The sequence below is a fragment of the Chlorocebus sabaeus genome, chromosome 20 (assembly GCF_047675955.1).
Source record: "Chlorocebus sabaeus isolate Y175 chromosome 20, mChlSab1.0.hap1, whole genome shotgun sequence".
In the NCBI taxonomy this organism is placed as follows: domain Eukaryota; kingdom Metazoa; phylum Chordata; class Mammalia; order Primates; family Cercopithecidae; genus Chlorocebus; species Chlorocebus sabaeus.
The window spans coordinates 115901094-115927536 of record NC_132923.1 but is presented as its reverse complement, the minus strand read 5'-3'; the positions used below and the strand labels follow the sequence as shown (position 1 = coordinate 115927536).

At 40.2% G+C, this 26443-nt stretch overlaps 1 protein-coding gene across 26 annotated transcripts in view; it reads right to left on the bottom strand.

Annotated features, from left to right (window-relative positions):
- EIF4G3 (eukaryotic translation initiation factor 4 gamma 3) overlaps positions 1-26443 on the bottom strand; it is a 373903-nt gene that overhangs the window by 254400 nt on the left and 93060 nt on the right. For all 26 annotated transcript variants that reach the window (XM_073007734.1, XM_073007735.1, XM_073007738.1 and 23 more), the window contains one exon: positions 25012-25087. Coding sequence is in view for 17 of the 26 variants with exons in the window: in XM_073007741.1 (XP_072863842.1) it covers positions 25012-25087 (76 nt within the window). In the remaining 9 variants the exon portion in view is untranslated. The remainder of the gene's footprint in view (positions 1-25011; positions 25088-26443) is intronic.

The window sequence follows — 26443 nt, the reverse complement described above, 5'->3', positions numbered from 1 at the left end:
GTAGGTATTTGTATATATAAATATAGAAAAGGTACAGTAAAAATATGGTAGAAATCTTGTGGCACCACTGTCACACTCTGTCACTGACCTAAATGTCATTACAGAATGCATGACTGTACTTCTTTCCTTTTCTTTTCTATAAATGTCTTTATCAAGAGAACAAGAACTAAATTGGTCTTTCAAAGTCTAATCCTTTAAGCAAGTTTAAAATAAATACTTGACCAGCCTAGGAAACATGGCAAAACCCTGTCTCTAATAAAAGTACAAAAATTAGCCAGAGGCTGTGGCTACTCAAGAGGCTGAAGTGGGAGAGTGCCAACTGACCCCAGGAGGTCAAGGCTGCAGTAACCCATGATCATACCACTGGGCAACAGAGTGAGACTCTGTCTCAAAAGAAAATTAATAACAACAAATAACTAAACACTTGACACCTCATCCTAATTGATTTTTCTGAATTTTTAAAAAAGTTATTGGGAGACGGGGAAGCATGAGGGGCCAGGTCCTGCAGCTTCACCAGACTCAGTCCACTCCTGGAGATAAAAAATGAAAAAAAGGTAAAAAATACAAAAACATTTTAAAAAATAAAGTTACTAAACAAATGATTAGTGAACAAAGAATAACAATATACCACTGATTTTACATTAGATATGTAAAAAATTAACACAGAAATGTTATAGCCAGCCGGGCACAGTGGCTCACGCCTGTAATCCCAGCACTTTGGGAAGCCGAGGCGGGTGGATTACGAGGTTAGGAGATTGAGACCATCCTGGCTAACACAGTGAAACCCCGTCTCTACTAAAGAATACAAAAAACTAGCTGGGCGTGGTGGTGGGCACCTATAGTCCCAGCTAGTCAGGAGGCTGAGGCAGGAGAATGTCATGAACCCGGGAGGCAGAGGTTGCAGTGAGCCAAGATCGCACCACTGCACTCCAGCCTGGACGGCAGAGCAAGACACTGTCTCCGGAAAAAAAAAAAAAAAAGGAAGAAAGAAATGTTACAGCCATAAGAAATTAACATAGTCAAAAGTTATTTGGGATTTGTAACAGCTAAAGAAACTAAACACCTTTCTAATCTAGCATTCTGCATTCTATATGGCACTTAAGCAACCACAGAATGACAGTTTAAATGCACAAAGAACAGTTTCTAACCCTTCACAATTTCTTGCCTACAGAATTCCCCTGACAGCCAGACGTGCTTTTAAAAGATAAAAACGGAATTGCATAAAGTTTAAGTTAAATGCTCGAGTGCCTATCAAAGTTTACAGTAAAAACTGATCTTTCTATTCATGCCAACAACTTCATGGCAGTAATAAATCCATGCCTGGAGATACTAATGGTCTTTGTTTCTTTTTCCTTAAAATAATTAAACTCCATTTACCACACAACTAGTTATTAAAATCTAATTTCCTATGACTCATTTCAGTTAAATGTGCTCCGTATCAGTTGTTTTATTTTTAAAAACAGTACATATACTTTGTAAAACTGCTGTGAAGGGAATATCCCACACTTCAAAGAAACACATTTTCATAGTTTTCAAACATTAAAGAACTTTATTATTTCTACTGTTTTCTTATCCCAGAAATTCAAAAGACATTTATAACTGGCATTTAACAACACAACACACCTTTGTATCTTTAAGGTTAATTTTGAAGAAAAGTAATCAAATAAATATATATTAAATAATTTTTCTTTTTCTTTTTTTTTGTTTTGAGATGGAGTTTCATTCTTGTCACCTAGACTGGATTGCAATGGCATGATCTTGGCTCACTGTAACCTCTGCTTCCGGGGTTTAAGGGATTCCCCCGCCTTAGCCTCCCGAACAGCTGGGATTACAGGCGCCCACCACCACGCCTGGCTAATTTTTGTATTTTTAGTAGAGACCAGGCTGGTCTCGAACTCCCAACCTCAGGTGATGTACCCGCCACAGCCTCCCAAAGTGCTAGTATTACAGGCATGAGCCACCACGTCCAGCTTTTACTAAATCTGATTTAACATTTAAATCTGGTATCTGATTTAACATTTAATGAGCAAATTCATATTAAATATTAACAACAAGGAATCCTAACTTTGATAAATATCATTAATCAGCAAGCAGATACCATGATGGGTAGAAAAAGACATAAAATTGTTAATAACCAGAACACAATTAAGTACCACAAGTAAAAATGCTTTTTAAGAAAATAATTCAAAACAGAAAGGTAAATAAAATCTTAATAAGATACCTATCCATTTAATACACTATGAAGTCGAAGTTGAGCTATTTCCAAATCCTAGGAATCAGGGTCAACGTGCAACACAGCACCCCTGCAAGGAGAAAATCTGTCTAAACTAGAATAAGGAATCTTATCAGTGAGAGTTATTGAACTCTTTTAAAACTGCAGTTAAAAAATAAAAAGAGGCCAGACACGGTGGCTCACATCACTGCACTTCAGCCTGGGCGACAGAGGGAGACTCCGTCTCTCAAAAAAATAAATAAATAATAAAATAAAAAAAGAAAACCCCTATGTTTGTATGTTTATTGTTATGCAAAGTAGATCCATAACTTTCATCAGATTTTCAAAAGGATCCTAATCCCCCTAAAATTGAGTATTGCTTTTGACCTTATTTGTGATCTTAACAAAAAGAAGGGGCCAGGCACAGTGGCTCATGCCTATAATCCCAGCACTTTCGGAGGCCAAGGTGGGTGTATCACCTGAGGTTAGGAGTTCAAGACCAGCCTGGTCAAGATGGTGAAATCTTGTCTCTACTAAAAATACAAAAAATTAGCTGGGCATGAGGCACCTGTAATCCTAGCTACTCAGGTGGCTGAGGCAAAAGTATTGCTTGAACCTATGAGGCGGAGGTTGCAGTGAGCCGAGATCGTACCACTGCACTCTAGTCTGGGTGACACTGTGAGACTCTTGTCTTTTAAAAAAAATAAAAGGAGGGGGTTCCCACACAGTAAAACAGAATACTTCACATGAACTTATAGAACTTATAGACTCAAACAGACCTGTATTCAAATTACATGTTTCCAAGTCCTATTTTTCTTTTTTGTAAATAAAGGTTGCCATAAGTATTAAACATCATGAATGTAAAGCATTTAGCACAGTGTCTGGGACACTGTAATCACTCAATAAATGTTAAAGATCCACCAAAGTTCAAATCCAACCTCTACCACACACTACCTGGATAACTTTGGGCAGGATACGTCACCTCTGTGTCTATTTGCCAACTAACAATGGGGAATGTAATTATACCTACCTCATACAGTTGTCATAAGGGTTGAGTTAATACTTAAAATGCGGCCGGGCGCGGTGGCTCACACCTGTAATCCCAGCACTTTGGGAGGCCGAGGCGGGCGAATCACGAGGTCAGGAGATCAAGACCATCCTGGCGAACACAGTGAAACCCCGTCTCTACTAAAAACATAAAAAAAATTAGCCGGGCATGGTGGCGGGCGCCTGTAGTCCCAGCTTCTAGGGAAGCTGAGGCAGGAGAATGGCATGAACCCAGGAGGTGGCGGAGCTTGCAGTGAGCGAAGGTCACGCCACTGCACTCCAGCCTGGGCGACAGAGCGAGACTCCATCCCAAAAAAAAAAAAAAAAAAAACTTAAAATGCTTAGAAAAGTAATTGCTACAAGTAAGTGTTACTTATAGTAATAAAGAAAATATTCTACAGGTGAGTATCCCTACCTGAAAAATTTGGAACCAGAAATGTTTCAGATTTCAGATTTTGGAACACCTGCATTATACTTACCAGTTCAGCATCCCCAATCTGAAAATCCAAAATCTGAACTGCTCCATTGAGCATTTCCTTTGAGAATAATGCTGGTACACAAAAAGTCTCAGGTTTCAGCACATACCAGATTTTGAATGTTTTGATTAGGGATGCTCAACCTGTATAAACTATTCTATCAAGTTTTTTACCAGTTAACTCCTCTGCCTGGGTTTGGTCAATTTTCATACCTATTTCCTGGCTCATTACACTGTGTAGCTGTAACCTTATCCTCCACCTCAAAGGCTTTAACTGATGTGTGTACACTCATTCCAGTATCTTGTAAGATGCAGTCCAAATTTGCCGCCCATCTACATTTCATGGCTTCTTAGAGTTCATCTAGATATCATCTTTCTCTATTATAACCCTGCTTCACTCCTCCAAGTACTTTTGCTTAATAAGAATCCAGGAAAACTACACCAGTAAGTGTTACTACTTATTTTTATATTTTTGTTCTCATTTACATAATCATTGTCTCTTCCTCACATTCCCATATGTACTTAAAACAATGTAAAATGAGCACTCTTAAAGACAAGGATCATAGTGTCCACCACTGCTTTCTCACATTACCAGGCACAAAACCTTGCATATGGCTCTCATTCAATATTTGTTTTCTAAATTAAGTTTATCTCAATATTCTTAAAAGTTCTGCAACATCTCCAACGTTTAGACCCCTGGAAAAGCAAGCTCCAAGAGGCCGGAGGATCTTTCAGTTATTTTATACTTAGGACAACACAGAAAAGTAACTTCAAACACTTTTTAGACTGTCACAACAGGAAAAGCTGTTCTCTATTTAGAAAGAAAGGCAAAACAGAAAAAAGACTGAGTCTAATTCGTAGGAATTTTTACCGGGGGAGGGTGGGGGTGCAGCAGCAGCATCTGGATTTCACAAATATTTGATGACGCTGACTGTGAAGTTTGTCGAAAGAAAAGAGGATGAGTTAATCATGGGTAAGAATGAGTTTTTTTTTTTTTTTTTTTAAGTAAAAGAGCACAGGAAGAATAGGGAAACGAAATACACTTAATCGTGGGTATCTTATAAATCATAATAGAATTCAGTCAAAGATGATCTTTCAAAGTAATGCAAGACCTGAACTCAGCTAACTGTCCTATATTAAAATTTTGGAAAAATAAATTTCAGACCACAAAGGAAAACTGCAAGTCACAACTAATACAATCTGATTTTTCAATAATCTGGGAAATTTTTAAGGCCACTGTGGAAAACCATTTGCATCTAGTGATTGAATCAGGATAGAATTATTACCAATTTGCGTATCAGGCAGTGGCAACTAAGATTGTGAGGAAAAAAAAGAGCTTGATGCTCACTTTCTGTAATTGCTAAAATAATGTATAAACATGATTTTTGTTCAAAAAAAAAAAGTGGTGCCCACTTCACCCTTCAAATCCCACTCCATTCCCTATGGCAAAATGATTAATACTCTGAAGCACATTATTACAAACCTTTCTATACATTTACAAATGTATAAAAATAATTGCAACAATATAATAATAAATATCCAATGACATTTTCCTCTCCACTTATCAAAACATTCGAGATCTTTCCAAGTCAATAAACATACCTGCTTCATTCTTGTTCTAAATTAAGTAGTAACTACTTTCTTTTTAACTACTAATTTTTTTAAAACTCCTTAATGAAAAGAACTATATAACCTACTCACATTTTAAGAGCCAAACATGTATGTGCAAACAAAATAAAAAACAAACTACCGGCCGGGCGTGGTGGCTCAAGCCTGTAATCCCAGCACTTTGGGAGGCCGAGACGGGCGGATCACGAGGTCAGGAGATCGACACCATCCTGGCTAACACGGTGAAACCCCGTCTCTACTAAAAAATACAAAAAACTAGCCGGGCGAGGTGGCAGGCGCCTGTAGTCCCAGCTACTCGGGAGGCTGAGGCAGGAGAATGGCGTGAACCCGAGAGGCGGAGCTTGCAGTGAGCTGAGATCCGGCCACTGCACTCCAGCCTGGGCAAGAGAGCGAGACTCCGCCTCAAAAAACAACAACAAACAAACAAACAAACAAACAAATTACTTTCTTTTTGCTAAGTTTCAGAAATGGCAATTAATACAAATTGGAACCACCCAAAAACTTGAGAGAGGGCAGTTTTAGAATATCAAAGGTAAACTGACATTCCATAAGCATTCTTGACAGCACAATAATAATTCTTAAGTAACTAGTGAAAATAGACTGAATATTTTTATAAGTATAAACAGAAACTTCCAAAGAACTTGAAAGTGGACTGATTGATATTTATTGCTGTCTAGTAACTTCATTTTATTCTATTTCATTCCATATCTTGAGAGCAGGTACAACCACTACCACCCACCATACCTTGCATACGATAGGTTCTTCAGTGCAAATGACTGATTTTCACTATTGGTTAATGCAATTCATATCAGATATAAAGAATAAGTTAAAAATTCACATTAGCTTGATTTAGTAGCCAAAATAAATGATTGATCTAATATAAGAAACATGATAGCCAGGTGGCATGGCTCATGCCTGTAATCTCAGAACCTTGGAAGGCTAAGGCAGGAGGATCGTCTGAGGCCAGGAGTTCTAGACCAGCCTGGGCAACACAGTGAGAGCCTGTCACTACAGAAAATGAAACAAAACAAAATTAGCCGGGCATGACCGCATGCACCTATAGTCCCAGCTACCTGGGAGGCTGAGGCAGGAAGATTGCTTGAGCCCAGGAGTTCCAAGTTAATTACAGTGAACTATAATTGTGCCACCATGCTCCAGCCTGGACAACAGGGTGAGAACCTGTCTCCAAAAAAAACAAAGAGAAACACATCTACTCCATGTAATCCTCTAGTGCAGTCCTGGCACTCCACAGAAGGCATCACAGATAAAAACTGTATCCACTACTACCATATGTCAAAACTGGCATTTGAAAAGCACTTACAAGGCCGGGCATGGTGGCTCAAGCCTGTAATCCCAGCATTTTGGGAGGCCAAGGCAGGAGGATCATGAGGTCAGGAGTTCAAGACCAGCCTGACCAACATGTTGACACCCTGTCTCTACTGAAAATACAAAAATTAGCCGGGCATGGTGGTGCACGCCTGTAATCCCAGCTACTCAGGAGGCTGAGGCAGGAGAATCGCTTGAACCCAGGAGGAAGAGGTTACAGGGAGTCAAGATTGCGCCACTGCACTCCAGCCAAGGTGACACAGCGAGGCTCCACCTCAATTAAAAAAAAAAGAGAAAAAGAAAAGCACGTACAGCTACTTCCCAAATAAGTCAAAGACAGAGAGAAAGAAATAGCTTTTAAACATAAAGTGACAATAATCTACAACTACACCTGGGCAACACTATTAAAATTATATTATTTCTACAAACAATTTGGTATGGAATTATTAAAAATAAAACAATGGGTCTAATAATATGGCAACAGTTAAGTCAAAAGAGAAAATACATTTAACACATGGATAATTATACCACAAGTCTTTTATCCCTTAACTTCCTAAGTTTTGTATCATGTATATCTAGTAGTTTATTAAAGGAGTTTACTTTTCTAAGGTAATAAAGTTGGACATTCCAATATGACAAACATATAATAAGTATTGATGATAAATACTAAAGTTTGAAAAGCAACACCACTGGCTGGGTGCAGTGGCTCATGCCAGTAATCCCAACACTTTGGGAGGCCGAGGTAGAAGGATTGCTTGAGCCCAGGAGTTTGAGGCCAGTGTAGGCAACATAGACCCCATGTCTATACAGAAAAAACATTTAATTTTTTTTTTTTTTGAAACGGAGTCTCACTGTCGCCCAGGCTGGAGTGCAGTGGTGCTATTTCGGTTCACTGCAAGCTCTGCCTCCCAGGTTCACGCCATTCTCCTGCCTCAGCCTCCATTGTAGCTAGGACTACAGGTGCCTGCCACCTCGCCCGGCTAATTTTTTGTATTTTAGTAGAGATGGGATTTCACCGTGTTAGCCAGGATGGTCTCGATCTCCTGACCTCATGATCCGCCCGCCTCAGCCTCCCAAAGTGCTAGAATTACAGGCGTGAGCCACCATGCCTGTCTTTTAATATTTTTAAAAAATAAAAAAGCAACACTATTGAAATGAAAATCATAAGCGTTTTATCTAACACCACATTAAGCTTGTTCAGATTTTGTATCAAATAAATGGTATGAATAGTTAGTTTCTTCATCCTAGTTGTAAGAATAGAGTACTGATGGTAGCAGCAGCTGCTAGTACATATCTGAGTGATGACTGTGTATCAAGCTCTAGGAAGTTTAAATGGATTTGTCCCATTTAACCTTCATAAGGACCTTCGTAGATCAGCACTACTATTATCTCCATTTTACTAATGAGGAAGGAAACTGAGGTGCAAGAAACTTGCCCAATGAGACACACAGCTGCTAGGTGGAAACACCAGGATCTGAATTCATTTGGTCAGATTCCAGAGCCACTTAGCTGCTCTTAACATTCTGCTTCCCATGTAACCTATAAACTCCAATTCATCTGGTAATAAATGAGTATTTTCATGATTTAAATATTATGTCATTCCCTTAGTAGAAACTCTTCAATAGCTCCTTCTATACATCAGATAAAACCCAAATACCTAATCAAAACCTTATAAAATTACATGACCTAGATTCTGTCGGCCTCTAGAAGGGCATTTTCAAATTTAGTAGGAACCACATGCAGCTATTCACATTTAAATTAATGAAAATTAAATAAAATTTAAAATTCAGGTCCTCAATTGCATTACCCACATTTCAAGCGCTCAAAAGGAAATGTTCTACTAGACAGCATGGTTCTGAGCCTCCAATCATCAGGAGGCTCCCACCTTAAAGCCTTGGAGCTCTGCGATATCTATTTGGAAGGTTCATGCTCTTCCTCCTCATCCATGAAGAGCTGAATACATTTCATGGTTCAGATGTCAACTAAAATGCCATCTTCTCATAAGAACTGTAAGCCTCACAGCATGGACCCCTCGAAGTCTCCCTGGACACACGTCACATGCAGATTTCAGTTCTTTCCCAATCTTCTTGGTATAAAGGTCAACAATTCTATTACCAAGGGCTCATGACAGCCTAGTTTTGTTAGAGGCTATACTGTAGGGAAGCCTACGATGGTATTGTCATATGCTGGATCATTCTGAGTGCCTGTAGACAACATTACTGGAAGAGATATTTTTAATTTTTAATGAAATCAGGTTTTCACTTTGTTGTCCAGGCTGGAGTGCAGTGGTGTGGTAATGGCTCACTGCAGCCTCGAACTCTGTGGTTCAAATGATCCTTCCACCTTCTCTCATATCTTAACAGGAATTATCAGTTTTAAATACTGTTTCTCTATTTCTAAACACTGACTACAATTTCCATTATTTTTTACTTTCATATTTTTTTTCCCACCATCTAGTATAGTAACACAGATAGTACTGAACAAATACTGGCTAGATGAATAAATATTAATAATATTAACTAATCTTAATAATTTTGCCTAACATTTGAGAAAATCTAGGTTCAAGTTTCTCAACAGTGACACTACTGACATTAGGGCCAGAATAATTCTTTATCATGAGATTGTTATGTGCACTTGGATGTTTAGATACTTACTTGGCCTCTACCCACTAAATGACAGCAGCATCCTCTGTCCATCTCCTCAACCCTCACCAGCTGTGGCAGTCAAAAACATTTCCACACATAACTAAATATATCTGGGGGTAAACTCACCTCCAGCTGAGAACAGCTGACCTAGGTATTTCTAAATGATTGGCAAATTCTAAGCTAAATATTATAACAATGCCTAACATTATGAAAATATCTAAACATGGTTTTCATCTTTTATTTAAATTTATCAAATACAAAAATCTAGATTTCTAACTATGGTCAGTTATCACTCATAAATGCTACTGGAAAAAAACTAGTAATAATAATTTATATATATAAATCTTCTTACAACCAAATCCTTTTTGTCTTAACAATCAAGAAAATTTCATTACTTTCCCATACCAAACAATTCAAATGCATTAAACAGGAAAAAAAGATTAAACAGCTAAGAAGAAAGTTCTTTAAAAATTCCTAATTATTATGTTCCTACAGAATTAGGAAGATTATAACTGCTGTGTAGTAACTTGGAAAAACATTTTCCTATAAAATGTTATATTAAAAAAGAAAGCTAATCCAGGTACACTGGCTCATGCCTTTAATCCCAAGACTTGGAGAGGCCAAGGTGAGAGGAGCGCTTGAGCCCAGGAGTTTGAGACCAGTCTGGGAAACACTGCAAGACCCCGCCTCTACAAAAAGTAAAGTATTCGCCAGGGTGGTTACCATAAGTGAAAAGATGATAATCACAATCATGAAAACATGGAAAAGTATAAAACTCACCGATAGATCAGATACACAAACAAGAAAGAAAAAAGAATAAAATCTTATCACTACACAAAACCAACAAACCACAGTAATGAGAGGGAAAAAAGGAACAAACGATATACAAAACAACAAGAAAACAATTAACAAAATGATAGGAATTAGTACTTATCTGTCAATAATAACCATGAATGTAAATAAATTAAATTTCCCAATTAAAAAATACAGACTGGCTGGATTAAAAAACATTACATGACTATATGTTGCCTATACGAAATTCCCCATAAAGACACACACAGGGCAGGCATGGTGGCTCATGTCTGTAATCCTAGCACTTTCGAAGGCCAAGGTGGGCAGATCACCTGAGGCCAGGAGTTTGAGACCAGGCTGGCCAACATGGTGAAACCCCATCTCTACTAAAATTCCAAAAATTAGCCAGGTATGGTGGTGGGTGCCGGTAATCCCAGCTACTTGAGAGGTTGAGGCAGGAGAATCACTGGAACCCAGGAGGCGGAGGTTGCAGTGAGCCAAGATTGTGCCATTGTACTTCAGCCTGGGCAACAGAGTGAGACTCCAAGTCACACACACACAAAAAAGACACACATAGACTAAAAGTGAAGAGACAAAAAAAGTTATTCATCACAAACACAAACCAAAAGTAAGCAGGAGTAGCTATACTTATATCAGATAAAACAGGTTTTAAGTCAAAAACTGTAAAAAAGACAGAAAAGGTACACCATATGATGATAAATGGATCAATTCAGCAAGAAAATATAACAATTATAAATACATATGCACACAACAAAAGAGCACCCAGACATATATAGCGAGTACTATTTGATCTAAAGGGTGAGATAGACTACAATAAAATAATAGTTGGGGACTTGAACTATTATTCAACTTAAATATCCCACTCTCAGCATTGGACAGATGATCTAGAAAGCAAATCAATAACCAAACGTTGGATTTAAACTGCATTTTTTTTTTTTTTGAGACGGAGTCTCGCTCTGCTGCCCAGGCTGGAGTGCAGTGGCCGGATCTCAGCTCACTGCAAGCTGCGCCTCCCAGGTTTACGCCATTCTCCTGCCTCAGCCTCCCGAGTAGCTGGGACTACAGGCGCCCACCACGTCGCCTGGCTAGTTTTTTGTATTTGTAGTAGAGACGGGGTTTCACCGTGTTAGCCAGGATGGTCTCGATCTCCTGACCTCGTGATCCGCCCGTCTCGGCCTCCCAAAGTGCTGGGATTACAGGCTTGAGCCACCGCGCCCGGCCTTAAACTGCATTTTAAACGAAATACACCTAACAGACATTATAGAACATTTCATCCAACAGTTGCAGAATGCATATTCTCTTCATCAGCACACGGATTCTCCAAAACAGACCACTTAGGCCACAAAACAAGTCTCAGCAAATTTAAAAGAAATAAAATCATACCAAGTATCTTTTCTGACCGATATACAATGAAACTAGAAATCAGTAACAAAAAGATCTTTGGAAATAGATCTGTACAAATACATGGAAATTAAGCAACATCCTCCTGAAGGAACAATGGATCAATGAAGAAATTAAGAAGAAAATTTTAAAATTTCCTGAAATAAATGACAGTAGAAAAACAAAATACTAAAATCTATGGGACACAGCAAAAGCAGCAGTAAGAGGAAAGTTTGTTGCAATAAACACCTACATCAAAAAAGCAGAAAGAAAAGTAAAAGCAAAAGAGCAGAAAGGCAAAAAAGCCAAGATCTGGCCATTGCTCTCCAGCCTGGGAGAGAGAGCAAGACTCCATCTCAAAAAATAAAAATAAAAAATGAAAAAAACTAGAGACATCATACTACCTAACTTCAAACTATACTGCACAGCTACAGTAACCAAAACAGCATGGTACTGGACTAAAAACATAGACCAATGGAAGACAACAGAGAATAAAGAAATAAATCCATTTATTTACAGCCAATTCATCTTTTTAAAGGTGCCAAGAATATACACAGGAGAAAGGACAGTCTCCTCAACCAACAGTGCTGGGAAAACTGGATATCTACATGCAGAGAAATGAAACTAGACTCCTATCTCTAACCATATACCAAAATCAAACCAAAATGGATTAAATTTTTAAATGTTAAGATCTGAAACCATGAAACGAATATAAGAAAACACCAGGGAAATGCTTCAGAACATTGGTCTGAAAAAAAGTTATTTCTTTTGGGTAAAATCTAGGAAGAGAAAACAAAAGCAAAAATAGAGAAATGGGATTACATCCAATTAAAAAATTTCTACACATTTAAGGAACAGTCAACAGAGTGAAGACACAACCTACAGAATGGGAGAAAATACATGCAAACTATCCATTTGACAACTGATTAATAGCTAAACTATATAAGAAACACAACTCAATAGCAAAAAGAAAAGAAGAAAAAAAAAATCCAATTTAAAAATGGGCAGGCAGAGCCAGGCACAGTGGCTCACATCTGTAATCCCAGCACTCTAGGAGGTCAAGATAGGAGGACTGCTTGATCCCAGGCATTCAAGACCATCCTAGGCAATACAGTGTGACCCCATAGCTACAAAAATAAATAAATTGGCCTGGTGTGGAGGCAGGATGCCTGTAATCCCAACTACTCAGGAAGCTGACGCAGGAGCATCGCACTACTGTCCTCCAGCCTGGGTGACAGAGCAAGGCCCTGCCTAGAAGAAAAAAAGGGGCAAATGATCTAAACAGACATTTCTCAAAAGAAGACATACAAATGGCTGACAAGTATATGAAAAGTGCTCAACATCACCGATCATCAGGGAAACACAATGAGCTATCATCTCCCTCCCGTTAAAGTGGCTATTATTAAAAATACTAAAAAAAAGGACCGGGCGTGGTGGCTCACGCCTGTAATCCCAGCACTTTGGGAAGCCAAGGTGGGCAGATCACATGAGGTCGGGAATTCGAGACCAGCCTGACCAACATGGAGAAACCCCATCTCTATGAAAAATACAAAATGAGCCGGCAGTGGTGGCACATGCCTGTAATCCCAGCTACTCAGGAGGCTGAGGCAGGAGAATCACTTGAAATCAGGAGGCAGAAGTTGTGGTGAGCCGAGATCACATCATTGCACTCCAGCCAGGGCAACAACAGAGAAAACTCCATCTCAAAAAAAAAAAAGACACTGCCGACAAGCAGAGAAAGGAGAATGCTCGCACCGCTGCTGGGAATATAAGTTAGTATGGCCACTATGGAGAACAATATAAAGGTTCATGAAAAAACCAAAATAGAGCTACCATATGATCCAGCCAATCCCACTACTGGGTATATATCCAAAAGAAAGGAAATCAGTGCATTAAAATTATAAGCGAATTCTATAGCATTTAGAATTTATAGCATTCATTTATTTATCAATGAATTCAGTGCAAAGAGATAGCTGCCACCCATGTTTACTGCAGCACTATTCACGATAGCCAAGATGTGGATCAATGTAAGTATACATCAACAGATTAATGGATAATAAAAATGTGTCACATATACACAATGAAATATCAGTCAACCACATCCATTTGCAACAACAGAGATGGAACAGGAGGTAATGATGTTAAGTGAAATAAGCCAAGCCAAGAAAGAAAAATACCATGTCTTCACTCCTACGTGGGAGTTACAAAAACCTCATCTCATGTAGGTACAGAGTAGAATGATGGTTACCGGAGACTGAGAAGCATGGAAGGGTGGTGAGATATGAAGACTGGTTGGTTAATGAGTACAAACATACAGTTAGATAAAAGGAATAAGTTCTAGTGTTAGCAGAGTAAGGCAACTATAGTTAACACTCGTTTATTGTATATTTCAAAATAGCTAGAAGACTTCAAATGTTTCTAACACAAAAGATAAAATACTTGAGGTGATGAATATCCTAATTACCCTGATTTGACCACCACACATTACTTGCAGTTTATTGTATATTTCAAAATAGCTAGAAGACTTCAAATGTTTCTAACACAAAAGATAAAATACTTGAGGTGATGAATATCCTAATTACCCTGATTTGACCACCACACATTACTTGCATGCATCAAAATGACACATGTGGCTGGGCACAGTGGTTCATGCCTGTAATCCCAACACTTTGGGAGGCCAAAGCAGGTGGATCACTTGAGGTCAGGAGTTCAAGACCAGTCTGGCCAATATGATGAAACTCCGTCTCTACTAAAAATACAAAAATTCGCCAGGTGTGGTGGTGCGTACCTATAGTCCCAGCTATGGAGGCTGAGGCAGGAGAATAGCTTGAACCTGGGAGGCGGAGGCTGCAGTAAGCTGAGATCATGCCATTACACTCTAACCTGGGCAACACAGTGAGACTCCGTATCAAATAAATAAATAAAATAGCACATGTAACCCACAAATAACTATTAAGTATCAATTTTTAAAAGCAGAGATATAAAGATAAATACATGCTTCTTCTAAAAAAAGTTATAAATAAATCTTTAGTTTAATTGATGTATTTGCCATCTGTGCTAGATGACAGGACAATCAAACAGATTTACATGTGGCTGGACACCACTGCCTAAAGAATATGGATCAACCCAAGCTAAATTTTGTCTCTGGCGAGGTATCTCCATTGAAATCCTAGCCTACTCAACAGTGACCTGGCAAATACTCAACAGTGACCTGGCAAAAGAAATAAAAGCATGGTTCTCTAACTAAACAAAGCTTTAGGGTAAAAGAATCAAGATTTTGTAAAGTATAAAATGGCTAAATGTATCATGAGGCCAGGAGCAGTGGCTCACACCTATAATCCCAACACTTTAGAAGGCTGAGGCAGAAACACTGCTTGAGTCAGGAGTTCAAGACCAGCCTGGGCAAGATAGTGAGACCCTGTCTCTACAGAAAAGAAAAAAATGTTTTTTAATTAGCAGGAGCCATGATGTGCATCTATAGTCCTGGCTACTTGGGAGGCTGAGGCAAGAGGATCTCTTGAGCCTAAGAAGTTGAGGCTACAGCGAGCCATGACTAAGCTACTGCACTCCAGCCTGGATGACACAGTAAGCCCCTATCTCAAAAGAAAAAAAAAAATCATGAAATTTTATGGCATAGCTGGGCATGGTGGCTCATGCCTGTAATCCCAGCACTTTAGAAGGCTGAGGTGGGAGAATTGCTTGACATTAGAGACCAGCCTGGGCAACACAGCAAGATCTCATCTCTACAAAAATTTTAAAAATTAGCCAGGTACGGGCCGGGTGCAGTGGCTCACACCTGTAATCCCAGCACTTTGGGAGGCCAAGGAGGGTGGATCACCTGAGATCAGGAGCTCGAGACCAGCCTGGCCAACATGGTGAAACCCCGTCACTACTGAAAATATAAAAACTAGCCAGGCATGGTGGTGGGTGCCTGTAATCCCAGCTACTCGGGAGGCTGAGGCAGGAGAATTCCTTGAACCCAGGAGACAAAGGTTGCAGTGAGCCAACACGGTACCACCACTGGACTCCAGCCTCGGTGACAGAGTAAGACTCCGTCTCAAAAAAAAAAAAAAAAAAAAAGAAAAAAAAAATTAGTCAGGCATATGCATGCCTGTAGTCCTAACTACTTGGAAAGCTAGGGGAGGAGGGATCGCTTGAGCCCAGGAGTTTAAGGCTGCAGTGAGCCATGATCGTGCGACTGCACTCCACCCTAGGCAACAGAGAGTCCCTGTCTCAACCAAAAAAAAAAAAAAAAAAAAAAAAAAGGCCGGGCGCGGTGGCTCAAGCCTGTAATCCCAGCATTTTGGGAGGCCGAGACGAGCGGATCACGAAGTCAGGAGATCGAGACCATCCTGGCTAACACGGTGAAACCCCGTCTCTACTAAAAATACAAAAAATTAGCCGGGCGTGGTGGTGCGTGCCTGTAGTCCCAGCTACTCGGAGGCTGAGGCAGGAGAATAGCGTGAACCCAGGAGGTGGAGCTTGCAGTGAGCCAAGATGGTGCCACTGCACTCCAGCCTGGGCGACAAAGCAAGACTCCGTCTCAAAAAAAAAAGAGAGAGAGAGAGAAAGAAGAAAACAAATTTTATGGTATTGAAGAGGAATTATCCATAGTCAGCTAAAATTACGCCACCATACTCCAGCCTGTGCAAGAGGGAGGACCCTGTCTCAAAAAAATAAAAAAAATTAAAAAATTTATTAAGAAGTACTTTAAATAATTTGTACAAATTTATTTATTTATTTATTTTTGGCAGGGGACAGAGTCTTGCTCTGTTGCCCAGGCTCCAGTACAATGGCGCCATCTCAGCTCACTGCAACCTCCGCCTCCCAGGTTCAAGCAATTCTCCTGCCTCAGCCTCCTGAGTAGCTGGGGTTACAGGCGTGATCCACCATGCCTGACTAATTTTTGTATTTTTAGTAGAGACAGGGTTTCACCATGTTGGTCAGGCTGATCTCAAGCTCCTAACTTCGTGATCTGTCCGCCTTGGCCTCCCAAAATGCTGGGATTACAGGCATGAGCCACCATGCCCAGTCAGGAATTTTTCATAAGCAGTTATTAAGATAACCCTTCCAATTGCACAGAATATAAATTTCTCCTTCTTTTAGAAATGTCATTATTCTATTACTAAATTCATCTCTGCAATTATATTAAAAATACTAGCCTGACAGTCATAAAATCTAATTTCTCTAAGCAAAATATATATGACAAAATTATACAACATAGTAAAAGTCCACAGTTTATACTGCAGAGGCAGGCCAATATAAGAAAGTTAACAATTAATATTTCAAATTAATCTATGTTTCTGTAGTTTTGACATTTTCCCTCCCCCATTTAACATATGTAGCTCTTACTAGACCTTTTAAAAATACGTGCTTGGGCCAGGCGTGGTGGCTCGGACCTGTAATCCCAGCACTTTGGGAGGCTGAGGTGGGTGAATCACAAAGTCAGGAGATCAAGACCATCCTGGCTAAGATGGTGAAACCCCGTCTGTGTTAAAAATACAAAAAAATTAGCTGGGTATGGGTGGTGCGCGCCTGTAGTCCCAGCTACTCGGGAGGCTGAGGCAGGAGAATCACTTGAACCTGGGAGGCAGAAGTTGCAGTAAGCCGAGTTGGTGCCACTGCACTCCAGCCTGGGCGACAGAGCAAGACTCCGTCTCAAAATATATATACATATACACATATATACATATATATACACACATATACATGTATATACACATATACACATATACATATATATACACATATACACATATACATATATATATGTGTGCTTGATTCTTTTTTTGTTCATATGATCAATCACTCAATTATGGCTAATAAGGAATAATGACATAAGCTTCCCTCTCATCCCTGATAAATGTACCCAGGGCAAACTTGCATAAAGCAGGTTAAAATAAACAAATACAAAATAACTAGACTAAATGTAACATGAACACATTCCAGAAGATGAGTCCAATTTTTTTTTTTTTTTTTTTTGGAAACAGAGTCTTGCTCTATCACCCAAGCTGGAGTGCAGTGGTGCAATCTCAGTTCACCACAACCTCTGACTCCCGGGTTCCAGCAATTCTCACACCTCAGCCTCCCAAGTAGCTGGGACTACCGGCTCACACCACCATGCCCAGCTAATTTTTTGTATTTTTAGTAGAGGCAGGGTTTCACCATGTTGGCCAAGCTGGTCTCAAACTCCTGACCTCAAGTGATCTACCCACCTCAGCCTCTCAAAGTGCTGGGACTACAGGAGTGAGCCAACCACGCACAGTCCCAAATTTTTTTTCTTAATTTTTTAAAACTACAGAGACAGGGTCTCACCATGTTGCCCAGGCTGGTCTCAAACTCCTGACCTCAAGCAATCCTCCCACCACCTTGGCCTCCCAAAGTACTGGGATGACAGGTGTGAGTCACCATGCCCGGCCAAGTCCAACTTCTAATGCTTCTTTGATTATCAGCAAATCCCTATTACGTAAAATGGCGTACATTAGTATATAAAACCTGCATACCAGATACAAAAAAGCACAATCTTTGTGTAATTTTGAGACTGGCCAGGAGTCTTTCAAGCCTTTCAAGGAATTTAACCAATTCAATGAAAGTGACATATGGACACCATATGCTAAGGCAGTAGGAGGTGAACTGGGGGTTAACTTTTACTTCATGACATAATCCCAGCACATTGGGAGGCCAAGGCGGGTGAATCACTCGACGTCAGGAGTTCAAGACCAGCCCAGCCAACACAGCGAAACTCCTTCTTCACTAAAAAATACAAAAATCTGTCGGGTGTGGTGGCACATGCCTGCAGTACCAGCTACTCAGGAGGATGAGGCAGGAGAATCACTTGAACCCCGGAGATGGAGGTTTCAGTGAACCAAGAATGAATCACTGTACTCTAGCCTGGGTGACAGAGTAAGGTTCCACCTAAAAACAAACAAAAACCAACAACAAAAAAGGGGAAACCAGCAGGATGAAGCAGCTCACACCATAATCCCAGCACTTGAGTGGCTGAGGCGAGAGGATCAACTGAAGACAGGAGTTTGAGACCAGCCAGGGCAACATAGCAAGGCTCTGCCTCTGTTAAAAAGTATAAAACATTAGCTGGGTACGGTGGCTTGTGCCTCCAATCCTAGTTACTCAGCTATTTAGGAAGCTGAGATGGGAGGTTTATTTGAACTCAGGAGTTCAAGGCTTCGATGAGCTATAATTATGCCAGTACACTCTGACCTGGGCGACAGAGTGAGACTCTGTCAAATAAATGAATAAATAAAAAGGAAAGACTATCATACTTTAAGGTAACTTCTAGCTCCCTAAAATCCTTTCTTCCAGAATAGGCATAAAATATAATATATACACAAACACTTTTTTTTTTTCTTTTTTTTTTTGCAGATGATGGTTTCATTCTGTCTCCCAGGCTGGTCTCAAGTTCCTGGTCTCAAGTTCCCGGGCTCGAGCAGTCCTCCCACCTTGGCATGCCAAAGTGCTAGGATTACATGTGTCAGCCACCACACTCAGCCACACACACACTTTTTTTTTTTTTTCTAATAGAGACGGGGTTTCACCATGTTGCCCAGACTGGTCTCAAACTCCTGAGCTCAAGTGCCACCCACCTCAGCCTCCCAAAGTGCTGGGATTACAGGTGTGAGCCACCATGCCTGGTCTCGATTTTTTAAAACTGATCAAAGGACTACAAATATGACAGTAGTTTTAAATAGTAAAAATCAAATTAGATCAAACTCAAAAAACACATTCAAAAGCTTAGATTCAAATATTTCATGTAAACTACATGACAGGCAGTGTGCTGTTGCTCACAGGATTTTGATGATCTATTCTCCAAAGTAATAAATGTACAGAATTATATGTCCTCATTTATGAGGTTTTATAACTAAGGTTTTTTTCAACAAAATACTTGTTCCTCATTCAGTATTCATCTCCACAAACAGGACTACTGAGTTGTCCAAACCAAGATCTATGACACCACCTTTACTCTTTTCCCTCACATCCCACATCCAAGACATCAACATATTCTACTGACTTTACTTCTTACTCCCACTTCAATCACCACCACATGTCCACATCACACAGTCTATTCTCCATACAGCAGCCACATTGACCTTCTAAAAGTAAATTCACATCTACTGCTCTGAATCCTCCACTGCCTTTCTAGTATATCTAGATTAAAATCCAAAATCTTTACTATGGTCTGTAATGTCCATGTATTAGTCCATTCTCACACTGCTACAGAGAACTACCTGAGACTGCATAATTTATTAAGAAAAAAGAAAAAGGAAAAAAAAAAGAGGTTTAACTGACTCACAGTTCCACATGGCTGGGGAGGCCCCAAGAAACTTACAATAATGGTGGAAAATGAAGAGGAAGCAAGGCATGTCTTACATGGTGGCAGGAGAGAGAGAGAGAAAGCAAGGGGGGAAGCGCCACACCTTTAAACCATCAGATCTCAGGAGAACTCATTCACTATCATAAGAACAGCGCGGGGAAAATACACCCCCATGATCCAATCACCTCCCACCAGGTCCCTCCCCTGACATGTTGGGGATTACAATTCCACATGAGATTTGAGTAAGGACACAGAGCCAAACCAAACCAGTCCACATAATCTGATGTCTCAAATCCAGCCTCTCTCCATTCCAGCCACACTGGCTTTCTTCCATTTCTAAGACTACATTGAGCTCACTACTATCTCTGGGCCTCTGCACTGCTGTTCCTTCTACCACAAATGCTTTTTTTCCCCTAGAAATCTTCACTTTCAGCTTAATTGCCACCTTTTCAGAGAGACTTTCCCTGAGATAATTAGTTAAGGTAGAATGACCAGTCATTCTCTACCCCTTTATCCTGCTTTATTCTCATCAAGCTACTTATTACAACCCAATAGGAAACTGTATATATATATTTGTTTGCTGTCTTCTTATACCATAAAGATGTAATATCCATGAGGGCTGAGGGTCTGTGTTGCTCCATTACCATATCCTGAACACCTAGACCACTGCATGACACACAGTAAAAGCTTAAGCTTAAGTATTCAATGCTGAGTGATTAAATTCTATAATAAACAATATATAACCACTTACTATTTAAGAACTGTTATCTAAGGAATGGCATACGAAAAGCTGATATGAGATAAAGTGACAAGATAAAGCATAGGGCCTACAAAACAGACAAGAAAGACAAACTAAACTACACCCCAAAAATGGTTATAGTATTTGTCTCTATAAATCACGCAGGATTACTACAAGTTTTCATTTTCTTTCACTTATCTTAGTTTAAAAATAATATTTAAATGGTGAAAGTACACTTAGGTAATTAGAAAACATCGTATTTTAAGAGGGATTCTGACAATGATGCTGTTCTTTTGCATAGTACTTTTTTCAAAAACCATAAAAAACTAAGACCTAGAGGAAGGCTGTGCCAGAAAAAAATATTTTAAGTTTCCTTTTTTTTCTTAAGACACAGGGTCTTGCTCTACCGCCCAGGCTGGAACACAGAGGCACAATCAGATATCGCACTGCAGCCTCGACCTCCTGGGCTCAAGTGATTCTCCTGCCTCAGTCTCCCAACTACCTAAAATTACAGGCTCACACCACCATGACTGGCTAGTTTTTTTTATTTTTTGTTGAGATGGAGTCTCATTATGTTGCACAGGCTGGTATCAAACTACTAGGTTCAAGCAATCCTCCCACCTTGGCCTCCCCTACTGCTGGGATTACAGGTAGGAGACAGCACAATCAGCCAAAGGTTTTTTTCTTTTCTTTTCTTTTCTTTTGAGACACAGTCTCGCTCTGGCGCCAGGCTGGAGTGCAGTGGTACGATCTCGGCTCACTGTAACCTCTGCCTCCCGGACTTAAGCTATTCTCCTGCCTCAGTCTCCCGAGTAGCTGGGACTACAGGTTCACACCACCACACCCGGCTAATTTTTGTATTAATAGTAGAGACAGGGTTTCACTATATTGGCCAGAATGGTCTCGATTTCCTGACCTTGTGATCCACTCGCCTTGGCCTCCCAAAGCCCCAGGATTACAGGAGTAAGCCACCACCCTGGGCCCAAAGGTTATTTTTCAATGTGTTATTCAAAATGTTATTTTTCAATGAATTGAAGATTCCTAATGATTAGGGTGCCCAGATAATTTATAATAGAAACTGGGTCAATTCTAAGAGCGAATAGGGCTGCAGAAATAATAAATTGATCTACAATAGGTGTTACTGAGCCTTGTTTCAGACAAACCAAGAAAAACTATCATCCTATCCATTACCTGCATGATACTCTTTTTTTTGTTGAGGGTCTCACTCTGTCACCCAGGCTGGAGCATAGAGGTTTGATCAAAGCTCACTGCAGCCTTGAACTCCTGGCCTCAAGTGATCCCCTTGCCTCAGCCTCTAAAGTACCTGGGACTACAGGTACATGCCACCATGCTTAGTTAATTTGCAAATATACAAAGGTCAGCTTAAACCCCCACCCCCCAACCAACCTACATACTCTTTATTTCACTTCATATTATGTCACAGTGAACTGACTACTCACCACTCCATTAACTACGCGTCTGAATCTTCACTTCCTAGAAGGCTTTGCCTTCCCTTCTCTACCTACAGAAGTATCTTCTGCTTTAAGTGTCACTTTCTGAATGCAGTCACCTCTTCCTTTCGCATGCAATTAACATGTTCCTGTCACCAATCAAAGGTTCTTAATCTGGAGCTTAGAAATGGCCTGATGAGGTGGAGCGCAGGGTCTCACACCTGTAATCCCAGAACACTGGGAGGCTGAGGTGGGTGGATCATTGGAGGTCAGGAGTTTGAGACCAGCCTGGCCAATATGGTGAAACCCCATCTTTACTAAAAATACAAAAATTAGCCAGGTGTGGTGATGCGCACCTGTAATCCCAGCTACTCGGAAGGCTGAGGCAGGAGAATCACTTGAACCAGGAGGCGGAGGCTGTAGTGAGCCGAGATCGAGCCCCTGCACTCCAGCCTGGGCGACAGAGTGAGATTCCATCTCAAAAAAAAGAAATGGCCTGATGGACATCTGGGAAATTCTGAAATTATATGTAAACACTGAATATATATGTTCCTCTTGAAAGAGAGAACATTAAAACTGTTTTCAGATTCTAAAAGTGATTCATAACCCAAAACAATATGAATCACTTCTCTATCATATCACTTTATATTTATTTTCTTATCTCCCTCAGTAGACTGTGAGTCCTTCTAAGGCATTCTATCTAATGGTATGTTGAGTCAAAATATTTAAAAGATAGGTTTCACTCCCTAATTCCCCTAAATTATCTTAGGCTCGCTGTAAAACACCTAAAACTTACTTCTAATATTGTTACCTTCATCCTCTAACTTTTAAATTTTCTTTCATATGGCTAGGCATGGTGGCTCACGCCTGTAATCCCGCACTTTGGGAGGCCAAGGTGGATGGATCACTTGAGCCCAGGAACCTGAAACCAGCCTGCTCAACCAAGTAAGAATCCTCAAAATAATTATTTTCCCTTCATTTATGAATTTGAATCATCTAATATAAAAAATTAAAGGGGCTGGGCATAATGGCTCGTGTCTATAATCCCAGCACTTTGGGAGATGGAAGCAGGCAGACTGCTTGAGTTTGGGAGTCTGACCAGCCTGAGCAACATCGTAAGACCCTGCCTCTGCCAAAATATAATTTTTTTTTTTTTTTTTTTTGAAACGGAGTCTCGCTCTGTTGCCCAGGCTGGAGTGCAGTGGCGCAATCTCAGCTCACTGCAAGCTCTGCCTGCTGGGTTCACGCCATTCTCCTGCCTCAGCCTCCCAAGTAGCTGGGACTACAGACGCCCGCCACCACGCCCAGCTAATTTTTTGTATTTTTAGTAGAGACGGGTTTCACTGTGTTAGCCAGATGGTCTCGATCTCCTGACCTCGTGATCCACCCACCTTGGCCTTCCGAAGTGCTGGGATTACAGGCGTAAGCCATCTTGCCCAGTCAAAAAATTATTTTAATTAGCATGCACAGAGCAATGTGACTGTAGTCCCAATTACTTGGGAGGCTGAGACAGGAGGATAACTTGAGGCCAGGAGTTCAAGGCTGCAGTAATCCATAATCATGCCACTGCACTCCAGCCTGGGTGACAGAGTGAGACCTCATCTCTTAAAAATGAAAAAAAAATTAAATTTCCTTCTGTTAAAAACGGTGTTCACAGCTGGGCACAGTGGCTCACACCTATAATTCCAGCACTTTGAGGGGCTGAGGCGGTGGATCACTTGAGGTCAGGAGTTCAAGACCAGCCTAACCCACATGGTAAAACTCTGTCTCTACCAAAAGTACAAAATTAGCAAGGCGTGGTGGCGCATGCCTATAATCCCAGCTACTTCGGAGGCTGAGGCAGATGAATCGCTTGAACTGGGAAGGCAGAGGTTGCAGTGAGCCGAGATCACACCATTACATTCCAGCCTGGGCAACAAGAGCAAATCTCCATCTCAAATTTTTTAAAAAAGTGTTCACTCTTCTAAACTTTCAGCATTTTGAAAATACGTAATCAAGGAGAATAAAAAGTAAAATTTTAAAAATTTAAAGTTTAGAAAACATAAAACTGGTGAAATTTTTAAGAAAAAAAATCCAGAAAGAAAATAAAACTCAGAGTGCAAAAAGAATACAAAGCTGCCTGTAATCCCAGCACGTTAGGAGGCCAAGGTGGGCAGATCACCTGAGGTCAGGAGTTTGAGACCAGCCTGGCCACCATGGTGAAACCCCACCTGTACTAAAAATACAAGAATTAGCCAGGTGTGGTGGTACGTGCCTGTAGTCCCAGTTACTGGGAGGCTGAGGAGGGAGAATCGCTTGAACCCAGGAGGCAGAGGTTGCAATAAGCCAAGATCATACCACTGCACTCCAGCCTGGGTGACACAGTGAAACTCCATCTCGAAAATAATAAAAATAATAATAATAATAAGGCCAGAGGTTAATATTTACAGAAAGGAAAAATAAGTCTATCTTTTTGTTGTTGTTGTTTTGTTTCGGTTTTTTGTTTGTTTGTTTGAGACGGAGTCTCGCTTTGTTGCCCAGGTTGGAGCGCAGTGGCGCGATCTCGGCTCACTGCAAGCTCCACCTCCCGAGTAGCTGGGACTACAGGCGCCTGCCACCATGCCCGGCTAATTTTTTGTATTTTTAGTAGAGACGGGGTTTCACCGTGTTAGCCAGGATGGTCTCGATCTCCTGACCTTGTGATCCGCCCGTCTCGGCCTCCCAAAGTGCTGGGATTACAGGCGTGAGCCACCGCACCCGGCAAGTCTCTCTATCTTAACATAGTATTTGTTTCACTCCATTTCTTAGATTAAGATGATGGGGAAAGAGCCTATTCACCTTATCCTATTACATACATCTCATTCTATTCAGAATTTTGTTGAACTTTTTGCCAAAAATTTGTCATGTGTCAATCAAACACTGCCTATAATACCAAGGATTCACACACAAAAGCACACACACAATTTGACAAGCTGCAGATACTCACCGTGCTGTAGACTGCTGAGACAGTGGGAGTGAAGATTCGATCCTCAAGAGGCTGTTGCACAGGTCCTCTAGGAATTCTAGAAGAGCGAGTTAAGGATAAGAGAATTCAAAAATGGATGCTTAATAGTTACAGACAACTGCCACCACAAATTTCCACCAACGACCTAAGCACTTTCACCCATTTAGTAAGTTATATACTTCTCCACCAAAACTAAAAAACAAAATACTTCAAACGTCCTAAAATGACTATATCAATCTCTTCAAAAGCCTTCCCATGATAAACATTCCATGGAATCTCAAAACAAACACAACTATACAGTAAGTGTCCAAACTTTAGGCCCATGATGAGATTCTGCCACCTTTATTTTCTACTAAAAATAACTGGCTGGGTGCAGTGGCTCAAGCCTATAATCCCAACACTTTTGGAGGTCAAATTGAGAGAATCACTTAAACCCCAAGAGTTCAAGACAAGCCTGGGCAACACAGCAAGACCTCGTCTCTACTAAATTAGCTGAGTGTGGCTGCCAGCACCTGTAGTCTCAGCTACTCGGGAGGCTGAGGTGGTAGGATCACTTGAGCACAGGAGTTTAACCAGTTGCAATTAGCACACCTCTCTACCAAAAAAAAAGCCTAAATAAATCAGTATGAGACAGGAACTGCCAGAAATTTTCTACAGAATTTGAATTCAAAGAAATGACCCCTGTAAAACTTTGTACACTACCACATACTTCCTTCCTAATTCTGCCTGCCATCGTGCTTATTACCAGTTCTCACCAAACTGTATCTCCAAGCATAAATCACTGGATGTTTCTTTCTCTCTGAGCTCAGGATACAGGCAAAACAGCTTTTCATAGTGCTACTTAAAATTCTAATTCAATAATTGAGCAGTGTAACATGCACATACAATAATCCAGAACATGCTGATTTTTTAAAATCCATGACTGAAATACAGTAGTACATCCACTTGATATTTCTGTATTTCAAATTGCTGTAATTTATATCATTAGGAAATACAAGCAAAACTATTAGTAAGATTATATAGATAGTATGCAATACTGAATTAAGACTCTAAGTAGAAATATAAATGTAAAAAATTTCAAATTCTCCACTTTCTTTTTCTAGTAGAATAATACCACAAGGCAAATTTCATAAATAAATACAATTTGATGGTTAAAGATTACTGAAGCACAACAGACTCTGATTATTAAAGTACTCACTACATACATGTTACAACAAATACCAACTAGGCAAATACACTTGCAGAGACTAAATTTCATCAGAGAAGTCCAAGAATCCATGAGGAGGTTACATGGTATGTATTAATGATATGTTTCCCACTTATGCAGAAAAGAGAGCTCCAATACATTTTAAAGAACAAATGTTTATGAAACTTCATGAAGGATGAACTCTCTTCAAAATAAACCTTCTTCATC